Below are 12582 nucleotides of genomic sequence, written 5' to 3'. Positions count from 1 at the left end.
TATTTGCGTAGAGTGTTGCATGACCGAGCAATTGCCAGTTTAAGTAGTGCAGTGCTGAATAGCAAAAAATGTTCTGCTCATTAAGGGGTAAAACCTTCTGGAGGTTAATTATAGAGTTAATAGGAAACCACATTCTTTATTCTTGAGTACATGAAATACATAATTATAACTTTGTATTTCTTTTACCTATAGGTCCATTGATGGCTTATTCAGTCCTCGCAAACGCAATGCACAAGTCCCACTTTGGAATTACACTCTACTCAGAAGCCAGGTAATCAAAGTTAACATTTTTATAATCTAGGAAATGTGGGAACAGTTGTGTGTTTTTCACACCTTTCTTAAGACATATAGTGGTGTGTGTGTGTATATATATATATATATATATATATATATATATATATATATATATATATATATATATATATATATAAAATACAATGTGTGTATAGATAGATATCGTATTTTCCAGCGTATAAGACGACTTTTTAACCTCAAAGAAAATCCCCCAAAATGACAGAGTCGGTTTATACGCGGAGTATAAAAAAATCTCCAAGGTAAGTAAGTAGATGTAATCTCTCAAAGCGCTGGCTGGATGTGCCCTATTAATTTCCAAGGTACCATAAATGTAATCTCTCGTGTGTGTGTGTGTATATATATATATATATCTCCAAGGTACCGTAAGTATTACCGGTAGATGTGCGGTAATCTCTCAAGGCGCTGGCTGTCTGTGCGGGAATCCTGTACCGGTATACTGTAGCTTTGGCTACATACAGTATACCGCGCTGAGCCAATCACAGTGAGCTTTGTATTCTATTATTGGATTCAGAGCCTGCTCGGATTGGCGGAGTCAGAGAGAGTAACATCAGCCTGCCCCTCTGACTCTGCCAATCAGAGCAGGCTTTGCATTCAGTAATAGAATACATCGCTCACCGTGATTGGCTCAGCACGGTATACTGTATTTAGCCGAAGCTATGGTACAGTATACCGGTACAGTATTCCCGCACAGACAGCCAGCACTTTAAGAGAATACATTTAATACTTACAGTACCTTGGAGATATATGAGAGAATACATTTAAAGTACTTACGGTACCTTGGAGATTAATAGGGCACAGACAGCCAGCGCTTCCACCTAATCCTGGTACTTACGGTACCCTGGAGATACAGTATGAAGCCGAAGCTATGGTACATGTACCGGTACAGTATTACCGCAGAGACAACCAGCGCCTTGAGAGATTACATCTACCGGTACTTACTTGCGGTAGCTACTTACTTACGGTACCTTGGAGATGTATGAGAGATTACATTTACGGTACTTAAAATTGGGGGGGGGTCGTCCAATACGTCTTATATGCCGGAAAATATGATATAATAAACAAGCAAAAAGTTGGGGGAGCAAACCCTTAACATGTATTTCTAAAGCTGGTGCAGCTATGAACCAAGCGACATGCATATTAAAAAAGAATAGCGCACACATGCAAAAGAAATGACTATCAAATATGAAGACAATCCATAAATAAAAATGGGGATTTGGTCCCACCATATGGCTATATCGTGCTCAAGCCCACCACTACATCAAAGTACCCTATTGTCAGTGGGTCCTACACTATCCATAAAAAAGGATGAATCCAGCCTCTCTAACCCTTGGAGACAACACTCCTTGCTGGGAGAGATGTGCTAATGCACTACAAGGAACTTTTCCTATATCTACTTGATAGTGGACACTGATAGAGTACAAGTGTGTGGGGGGGGGGGGGGGGGAGCAAACCCTGAACATGTATTTCTAAAGCTGGTGCAGCTATGAACCAAGCGACATGCATATTAAAAAAGAATATCGCACACATGCAAAAAAAAATTACTATCAAATATGAAGACAATCCATAAATAAAAATGGGGATTTGGTCCCACTGACAATGGGGTACTTTGACGTAGTGGTGGGCTTGAGCACGATATGGCCATATGGTGGGACCAAATCCCCATTTTTATTTATGGATTGTCTTCATATTTGATAGTCATTTCTTTTGCAAGTGAGCACAAGTGTTTTTACAGTTAGCAAACCATAATAAATCAACACCACTAACGAATGACAATTTCTGAATGTATGATTAATATGTCAATGTTTTTTGCCAGCTTGTCTATGTAGTACTTTTTCAGTTTTATGCTACCTAATGTATTTGCTTTAGCACATCTTAGTGGAAAAACATCAATGCAAGTAATTTTCTTTTTTTTTTATGTGCTTGAACCCTCTTTATTTGTGTGACATCGTTTAGATCTTCATTGTGTACTTTATTGCTGGAGTCAAGAAACTGGATGCAGACTGGGTAGAAGGGTACTCCATGGGCACGCTGTCACGTCATTGGCTCTTTGACCCATTTAAGTAAGACTGCATGTACATCAGACAAATTCTGTTACTGCTTGGAATATACTGAAAAGCTAATTCCACCCAATATAGAATTTTAGTTTAGAGTTGTATCTGGTATCTTAGTACACATATTACTGCCATTTTGTGGGTGTAATGTTTGAGGGTCCAACTGCCTCTTTTATAGTAACCTCGGCCTCCTGTATTCCCTAATGGATTGATGGGAGCATCTGGGAAGCAGATATTTATCACTGCATCACCCATCTGAAATAATCTCCACCTTAACCATTGATTTCTTTTAATGTGGTACAGCCTTACCTGTTAAGGATTACTTGATTTTTTAATATTTATTTGTGTTTTCTACCTTTCAAGGCACAAGTAACCGATTGAACATCATGCTGTATACCAACCTATCTCTTGTGACCTAAATACAAATGTTCAAATCGATGCGACGCTGACTTTGCGGTGCCGCATCGATTTGAAAAAGTAGTTCCGGCACTACTTTTGCACATTTGAGGTGTAACTTGAATAGACTCAAAGAAACAATTGTAAATTGTTTGTATTGAATAGACGCACTTGAAGTTGCATTGACATGCGGCTTTGAAATTGTACGATTTCAGATGAAGTCACATGATTTCAAAGCCGCATTCAGTGTGAATGAGGGCTTAAGGGGATACTTCAGAGTTTTTATGTATAATTTGATTTTAATGTAAATGGTCAGCATAAAGGCTGTAATCGACAGTTTTACCATCCAACAGTCCAAAGAGTGTCAGTTATCAGCCTTCAGCTCAGGCAAGACCTGCTTGTCTCTTACATTCTGATACTGGGCTGATATTGTTGCTCCAACAGAGAAAGAAAGCAAGTAAATAGCAGCATACTCACTGATTCCTGATAGTAAGGACTGCACTATTTAGCACTATCAAATGTTGACTCAGTAGCTTACAAACACTCGTGGAATATTCACTGAGAGTCCCCCCCCCCCTTTCCTCTAGGAGAGACAGTTGGGGGGTACCTTGGCCACATTACCCCTTTTGAATTGCACTCGGACTGGTTTTACTAAGTAATATGCCACTCTGATAATACCCAGAGGAGTATGTGGACTTATCTTCGGCTGCTGTCTTAAATCCCTGGGTTTATTTATTAGTCCCAACGCTATTTGTTTTCAAGAGAACACTTGCTTTTACCCCTTTTTTTTTACATTTGGATGTTTATAAGAGCTTTTTTCTGCCATTGTCAATGAAGTATAATTAGAAGATTCATTACCTGTTTTCAAAAAATACTTGTATTCAGTATCCATGCTTACAAACTAGCACCTTTTAATATTCCTGATATTTGTATTAATGTGATTGAACACTTTTTTATTTATCACCTTCTTTATTTATTGTGCTCTACTTACTGAGCTGTACCTATGACATCATTTTCTACTCTCTTGTATCTTATTAACTGTGTATTTCTGGCACTTTTCACAATGTATTCTAGTCATCTTTATACACATATTACTACTACTAATTACACCTCATTATTTAAACTACACCCACTATGCTGTTATTATACCATTAACCCTAAATAGGGATCTAGCACATTGATTTTTTTGAATAGCGCAGCACCACCTTTTCTTTATGAGCTTACAAACACCCATGGCAGCAAGAGGAAATATAAAATAGGCCCTGACCTGGTCATTTTGGCACTGTCCTTAGATTTGAATTCATGGGTTGAATTGTATGCCTGAATTATATTAGTGATCGTTGTGAGTTTTTTTTTTTGTTGCAGGCTGGCATAATCGCACAGCTCCTCAATGTTGATTTGTAAAGCTATTACTGCCGCGATTGTACCATGGCTACTAATGACTGACTAAAGGCAATTGTCATATCATCTGGAGTCAGACAGCTGTGGGGGGATTTTTGTTAGGTTCTGAGCGAAGGATTGCAGCAATCCATGACCACGTCCTGCAAGAAACATCCATGTAGTTTAGTTTTGACACTGAATTCAGAAGTTTAATCACATCTGCACATAATAAATGTATATATTCCCTCTGTAATGTAAATATCCAAAAAAGGCATTATACAATAATATACCATACTACAAAGATCTCTACTGATTCACAATGCTAGAACTTGCCTATAAAAGAAACTCTGGTATTTCTTATAGCTGTACTATCAATGTATGATGGCCATTAACATAAATTGATTCTATATCTTCTTTGTTTCATCCATTAAACTTGTCTCTGTATGCGATCAGTAATACAGAGTGCTGTCTGTGGCAAACATGAAATGCAGAAGTTGGTCACCAGGTGGCGCAGCTTAGAATATAAAGGGCTATGATGTTTCCCCATTTCTGCTACACTATGCGGTACATGGAGAGGCTTTTTTTGGTTTAAAGTAAAAAAAGCAAAACTACTTTTTTTTTATTTTTATTTTGGACATAGTAGACAGGGAGGCTAGTCCCTCTCGAGACTTTTTTTGTTGTTGTTGCAATCTTTGTCCTAATGGGGAGATTTAATTTCTATTACTGTTGCATAGCCAAAACAGGAAGTGAAAGAAAATCCCTCCCAAGTGAGGGTATCCCAGGGTGACCAGAACTGGTATCTTGATTGGAAGATCTCCCCTATTTTCCTGTTCTGGTGACAACCCAAAAATTGGGATTTTACTTTAATTTAACTTTCAGTGAGTACTAGGGTCGTCGGTTCTTACACTACCTGCCTGGAGTTTGCATGTTCTCCCTGTGACTGCGTGGGTTTCCTCTGAGTACTCCGGGTTCCTCCCACACTCCAAAGAAATGCTGTTAAGTTGATTGGCCCTACAATGTGTATGTATGAAGGTAAGTTAAAGACCTAAGATTGCAAGCTCCTTGAGGGTTAGGGACTGATGTGGATGTATAATATATTTAAAGCGCTGTGAAAATTGACGGCGCTACATAAGTACCTGTAATAAATCACAGTAAACCAGACAAATGGAGAATGTTACAGTGAATCAGCACCAATGTTTGAAGCCTGCAGAAAGGCTAAGAATTATAGATATCACCAGCACATCTCTTGCTCGCAAGTGAGCTTTTTTTTTTTTTTTTAGCCAAACACAGTAGAACATACAAAGACCTTTTGGAACTCTAAAATGGCTCCATCCTCAGCCAACCATGATGTCAAATCTAAACTAGGGCCTTTTTCCAATTAGCAGGACGATTTTCTGAGGGACTGTGGAAACATAAAATGTGATATTTGATTGACCTTAGTACACAAACCTATATCTTCCCTCCAGTTTGCATATATCAGGCTCTGTGTGTTTTTTCTTGTAGGTTGTTTCTGTCTGAGGAGATGACGAACCTTGTGGTGGTCCATTGGGGTGGTCTGATCTTAGACTTGACTGCAGGATACCTCCTCTTCTTTGATGTCACACGCCCAATAACCATGTTTTTTGTCAGCTATTTCCACTGTATGAATTCCCAGCTTTTCAGTATAGGTAAGCGAACACAGCAGAAGTCATTCACATAAAGGGAAATCGTAGTGTATTTTCAGTGAGCACCTGCTGTAAGTTATTATTGCAATGTTTATTTTTAGGCCTCATTCACACAGGCTTCCCAATCTGTACATCTGAGCGAAAGGGCCAACTTCATGCACATAGGATGCACAGGTTTTCCATCCAGCTGCGTGCAGAGAGAATATTCAAATCGGTGATAGGCGGCCGGCTGCACAGATCTCCAAGTGCATAGTTACATAGTTAGTCAGGTTGAAAAAAGACACAAGTCCATCTGATTCAACCAACAAAAAAAATAAAAACCGTATTGAAAACCCAACCATACAATCCCATATACACAATCCTATACCCGCAGTTGATCCAGAGGAAGGCAAAAAAAAACAACAAAAGCATGATCCAGTTTGCTACTGCAGGGGGAAAAAATTCCTTCCTGATCCCCCGAGAGGCAATCGGATTTTCCCTGGATCAACTTTACCTAAAAAAAATTTTTAGTACCGACTTACTGTATATTAAGTACACCCAGGAAAGAATCCAGACCTTTTTTAAAGCAATCTAGTGAGCTAGCCAGAACCACCTACTGGAGGGAGTCTATTCCACATTTTCACAGCTCTTACGGTGAAGAAACCTTTCCGTATTTGGAGACAAAATCTGTTTTCCTTTAGATGTAAAGAGTGCCCCCTTGTCCTCTGTGTTGACCTTTAAAGTGAACAACTCAACACCAAGCTCACTATATGGACCCCTTATGTATTTATACATGTTGATCATATCCCCCCTTAATCTCTTCTTCTCAAGAGAGAATAAATTCAGTTCCTCTAATCTTTTCTCATAGCTGAACTCCTCCATGCCTCTTATCAGTTCGGTTGCCCTTCTCTGCACTTTCTCCAGTTCCCCGATATCCTTTTTAAGAACTGGTGCCCGAAACTGAACTGCATATTCCAGATGAGGTCTTACTAATGATTTGTACAGGGGCAACATTATATCTCTCTCTCTGGAGTCCATGCCTCTTTTAATACAAGAAAGGACTTTGCTTGCTTTGGAAACCGCAGCTTGGCATTGCATGCTATTATTAAGCTTATGATCTACCAGAACACCCAGATCCTTCTCCGCTATGGATTCCCCCAGTTCTACTCCACCTAGTATGTATGATGCATGCTTATTCTTAGCCCCAAAGTGCATCCCGGATTGTACATCTGTGCAGGTCCGATGAACCTATCAGAACTTAGTCTGTCTTCATTCTGATCCGTGCACTCTGCATTATGAAATGGCGGCCACATTTAAATCAGTGTTTTAAATAAATATTCATTTTTTTACATTAGTCTTAGCTCAGTTGGCAAATACATTGCAGCTGTGAAGTAAACACATGAACATTGTGCTAGCTTCCTGTGTGGCAATCGGATGTATATTTTGCTTGACTGATGAAAAGTGCACGGATGATTTACAGATGTTTAAAGCCTAAGTGTAACTAAAATAGCTAATATAAAAAAATGAAAAATCAGCACAAGGGGCATAACTTACAGTCAGTCTTTTATTTGAAATCCTCCCCTGTGCCTACCCAATCCCCGCCACTGTAGTCTTCCAGTGTGGTGAGGTTTATTAGAACTAAGGGGCTGTTACAGGCTCTCTCGACTGTCCTCGGCCCTTCCGCCTAGTTGCTCCATTCATAGAAGTCGTACTATAGCGTCTATGAATAAAACAGGATCTAAGAATGGAGGACAGGTGGATGATTGATAGGTGTGCCCCCCTCATTCATAGATCATGTTTTATTCATAGAAGATGTAGTACAGTTTCTTTGGAGCAGCTAGGAGGAAACGGCGGGCATAGTCGGGCTTTCTTGCTGAGAGCCTGTGACAGCCACCTAGTTTTTACTAACCCCCGTCGCACGGGGGTTTGGGGGACAAGGGAGGGAGGAAGATTCAACTAAAATAAGAGGAATAAGCACAAAAGACACATCCTATGACTGTAACTTATGTCGCTTTCTGCTGTTTTTTTCTGTTTTTAATTGTACGAGTAGGCTTTAAATATTGCACAAAAACAAAAAGGAGCACAACAACCTTGTGCAGTAAAACCTTTACTGTGACAGTTTTAAAATGAATGCACTCGCATCAGTCAGTGAAGAAAAGCACGTAATGCGCAGGACAGATGATGGCATAAAGCCAGCGTTGGGATGACAGCGCTGCTGCAGGAAAATCTGTATATTTCTCCTTTTCCTCCTGACAGTCTTGTAGACTTGGCGGCTAATTAAGGATGGAACTTCTGCACCTGTACGGCAATCTATGCCAGGGCTCACTCACAGCTGAGACTAGGAGACTTGTTGAAGGTGGGGCTGACCCCTGAAACACATTGCCATTGTTATCAGGAAGTAGAGTAGAGTTGAGCACACCATGAGTGATCCCTGGCATAGCGTGCCGTACAGGTGGAGGGGTAACATCCTCATCCAGCCACCCAGTGTGCAGCCCTGTCAAAAGGGAAAGGAGAAAGACACCGCTATTCCTGCACCTGTGCTACCGGCCTGCAAATTAACTTCATTTCATCATCTGGCTGTACGTTACCTTCCCTTCACTGATTTATTTGAGTGCATTTGTTTTTAATTGTCACAGTAAAGATTACTTTTATTGTGCAAGATCATGTGCTCTTTTTTTCTTTTTCTTTACAGTAGAACTATAGGCAAATCTTTTTTCATTATAACCCACCCTTAGGGCTGGTTCACACTTGTGCGATGCGGGAAGGCTGCGAATTTGCAGCGTGTTCCCGCATCGCATCCGCACAAGAGGCAGTTCACACTGCCATATGCGATACGCAGGGGGTGTCAATTAAATGTTAATGACACCCCCAGTTTGATCGCATATTGCAGTGCAATCTGACAGTTCGCACAGGATCGGATCGCACAAGTGTGAACCACTGTGCGATCCGATCCTGATGCGGCTGAAAAAATGCCTCCTGTGCGTCTTTGGTGCGGGTGCAGTGCGAATTTCAGCCATACAAAGTGTATGGCTGAATTCGCATCCGCACAGGAGATCGCATGTAATGAAGGAGCAGTGCGCTCCGAATTACATGCGATCTCCGCAGCCGCACAAATGTGAACCAGGGCTTAATCAGGTTTTTTTTTCTTGTTTTTTTGCCATATGTGTGCCATTGGAGAGATATGCCTTCACTCCCTGGTGCTATAGTTAAATACTGAAAGGAAATTCCTGCAAACCCCATTGGAAGGTTTCTCCTCTATTACTGTTCTGGGGACAACCCAAAATTTTGGTATTTTCTTGTACTTTCACTTTTGATGATAACCGTAAATAGGACAAATAATGAGGGTGAATCTCCCTAAGAGGGGCACAGACTGCAATAAAAACCTGACCAGTGTTCTAATCCCTCTCCACTCTATCCAAAACTAAGAAAAAAAGTTTTGCATTTAGTTCTATTTTAAAGCTTCTCAGGATTCCATGAGCTGCAGAATCCTGACCTTAATGACCTAAAGAGAATTTTGTTAACCCTGTAATGGATTGTGTCCAAGGATACTGTACAGCGAGGAAGGAATAAATATTCTCTTTTTCATAGTTTTTCTACTGTGGTGACCTTTAAATATAGCACAAGGCTTTGTGCAGGCAATACCAATTGTAATTATCATGAAAATTAGAGAAACTCACACAGTGCCCTAGCAATACCTACCTTAATGTCTCTCTGCAAGTTTGATCCTTTCATGTTTTTTCACTGTTCTTGTGCTATCTCCATAGATATGCTCTGTGCTTGTGTTTAACTTATATTCTCTTCACAGGTATGTTCTCCTACACCATGCTGGCCACTAGCCCTCTCTTCTGTTATCCTGACTGGCCACGGCGACTTGTATCCAAACTGCCCCATTGCCTACATTGTGTTTTACCACACACTCAGCCACCGCAGAAGAGTCCAGAGTGTGTCTACCCGGGTCAAAAGGGGAAAGGAACCACACAGTATGGGCTGAGGCAGAAACTAGGAGCCATCTTTACGGTCATCTATATACTAGAGCAGCTGTTCCTGCCATATTCACATTTCATTACCCAGGTGAGAGCAGTTTCAAGTGACCCTGTCCACCTTATTTATATTAATGCCTCGTTCACACCATGTGCATAGACGTCAGTTTTTCTGCATGGGCACAAAAAAAAATTGTTCTCTATGTGCCCTGTTCACACTACAACACTAGTAACGTGTGGATTTTTTTCTGCACAGGAATCTGCAAAGTGTATGGGCACAGGGTACAAAACTGACGTGCATAAAAACTCACTGAAACACGCATGAAAACTGATCTAAACTCATATCTCTGCAAGTGAAATCTGTGCTGGTTTCCCATCCATTTTATTGCACATGTGGTGTCAATGAGCCCTAAAATGTGAAAGTGCTGATGCAAAAAGATACCTGATATTTTCTTTATTAGCTATAAAGCTTCCATTGTGCCCCTCTCTGATTTAGTCTCCTTTTATTTGGACCTAATTTCATTGCTAAGCACTGCCAACTGCCATTTTGCTGTCCAATGAGAATTCCCAAGTTCCCAGTGAGGGCACTTTTAGTAGATAGTGGATTGGCAATTGACAGGTCTGAAGTCAGAGAAAGTCAGACCCCAGAAATAAGGGGGCACGACTTGGGTCCCCTGTTAAAAGGTAATAATAGCAAGTATCTTGCGATGTCTATCTAATGCAACATGTTTACTTTTTAAGCTCTTGTGTAACACTTAACGCATTTGTGCAGCAGCAAGGATGGTGGGCCTACATGCCCTTACACTGCACATATGCGTCCGTGGCACCTGAGGTTTCTGTGTTGAAAGTGCCCTTACTGCACACTCCCAGCATAGTGACTAATAACTCCTAGTTTCTAGTTATGATTCTGAGCCATTGGGACAGCTCCTGATCATGTGACCACTGTGACAGCCAATCGCAGTGGTCACGTGATCGGGAAATCTGTCCAGTCGATCCACCTTAAAACCTGGATAAAGTACATTAGCTTGCAGGCAGAAAGAGGTTTAAAGTATAAATTGCAGTACAGGTTGACTTTATCATCGCCTACATCTTCATCTGTTACAATCTCTTAATTGTCACCTAATGGAGTAGTGATTTAACTATGTTTGGAGGTGACTAGGCAAGGACAAAGTACATTTTTTTTTTTTTGCAGCTGTAGGCACTGGCCATGTACAAAAAATAGGCAACCACCCCAACCTATAACTGGCCTTTACAGCAAGGTGCGCATGGAAGAGCAACCCACATCACAAACGAACAAAAAGTTTTCCCAGCACATTTTCCATCCTGCAAAACAACCACATTGGCCCTGTCTAACAGTTTACGTTAAAAACAGAGGGTTTTATTTGCACACATTTGCAAATATATGCGCAAGCTACAGTGCCCACGACCAGGGACCTTTGTATATACTGTGGCCCTAACTCTAAAATTTCCAGAGTCTCCTTCCAGGCATACATGCCCTTAATCTATCCATTGTTCTATGTGCTCCTACTATGGTGACTCTGGAAATTTTAATGGTAGGACCGCAGTATTTACAGAAATTACAAACAACTGCTGAATTGTGGCAGTAATGCCCACATTCTTAGAATCTGAAATGGATATACAGATCCCCCTCTAATGGGATTTTTTAGGGATAGATCAAAGCAAGTTAAACTATAAATTTTATTGCATATGTCTTACAAAGAAATGACAATATACAAACAAGTAAAAACAATGAGGTTGTATATAAATTGTTGTACAAACCTAACCTCAATGAACTGTTAATAACAGAGATGTACATCCAACATGTTTCGAATAATTCAAGTTTTTTTTCTTCTTTAGGGGTACAAGGTTACCAGGTACATTAATTCTGTTGTATGAAAAAACAAGATGTAGTCAGATTCAAAACACAATCCGTATATTACATCAGACTAAATAAGTATGTCTTACACAATGACCAGTTAGAGCCATACAACAATGAAGAATAACCGCATGAATAAAAGCATGTAGAACTGGTTATTTGGCTGCAGCCTGCAGCTCAAAGGGAAAAACCCCTGCAGGGGGTATCACGTTCAAACAGCTATACCGTGATCAGTGTTTGAACGTGATACCCCTGCAGGGGTTTTTTCTTGGGAGTGGGAGTGCAGGGGAGCACAAGTTCATTCACATTACTATTTCACCTTCAAGATCTTTGGGACTGGTGTTAAATTAAAAAATAAAAGTCCATAAATTTATCTATTTTATTATGGATTTGATTTATCAATTTTATATATATATATATATATATATATATCATTCACCTTTGCACTACAGCACTTTGATAATGTTTTAGTATATTATATGGTCTTTTATTTTTGTGATAGGATTGTTCACTAGCACATATCACCTTTTATCACTTGTCACTGTTTGATGAATTTGAGTCATAGTATATAGAAATTTGTCATATATATTTTTTGATGTATTTTTAGTCATAATTATTTATTACCTATTTTTGAATCACTAGTAATCGCTATATACAAAATGTGTTTATCACTGTATCGTTCCCGACCCCAACCCTGCCAGATCTGCATTCTATAATTTCAATATTTTATTCCTAGGCAGCACCACCCATTCCTTTGTGTCTTTATATCTGTGTAACCCTATGGGTTATATTTGAGGTAGGCTGCAGCCTGTGACTTACCTTAGCACAGAATCCTTTTCTATATATACCTTGTAACCTTGTACCCCTGAAGAAGAAAAAACGTTAATTTTTTTAAATGCGTTGGGTGTGTATCTCTGTTATTAACAGTTCATTGAGGTTAC

General features: G+C 39.9%; 1 protein-coding gene across 1 annotated transcript in view; it reads left to right on the top strand.

Annotated features, from left to right (window-relative positions):
- The window catches only part of GGCX (gamma-glutamyl carboxylase), a 95022-nt gene that overhangs the window by 18657 nt on the left and 63783 nt on the right, over window positions 1-12582 (top strand). The window contains exons 5-8 of the mRNA XM_082256925.1: window positions 193-271; window positions 2269-2375; window positions 5646-5809; window positions 9591-9856. Coding sequence (XP_082113051.1) covers window positions 193-271; window positions 2269-2375; window positions 5646-5809; window positions 9591-9856 — 616 coding nt within the window. The remainder of the gene's footprint in view (window positions 1-192; window positions 272-2268; window positions 2376-5645; window positions 5810-9590; window positions 9857-12582) is intronic.

The sequence above is a fragment of the Pelophylax lessonae genome (assembly GCF_965119305.1).
Source record: "Pelophylax lessonae genome assembly, chromosome: 4".
In the NCBI taxonomy this organism is placed as follows: Eukaryota; Metazoa; Chordata; class Amphibia; order Anura; family Ranidae; genus Pelophylax; species Pelophylax lessonae.
The sequence above is the reverse complement of the archived record's forward strand: the minus strand, read 5'-3'. Positions and strand labels throughout refer to the sequence as shown.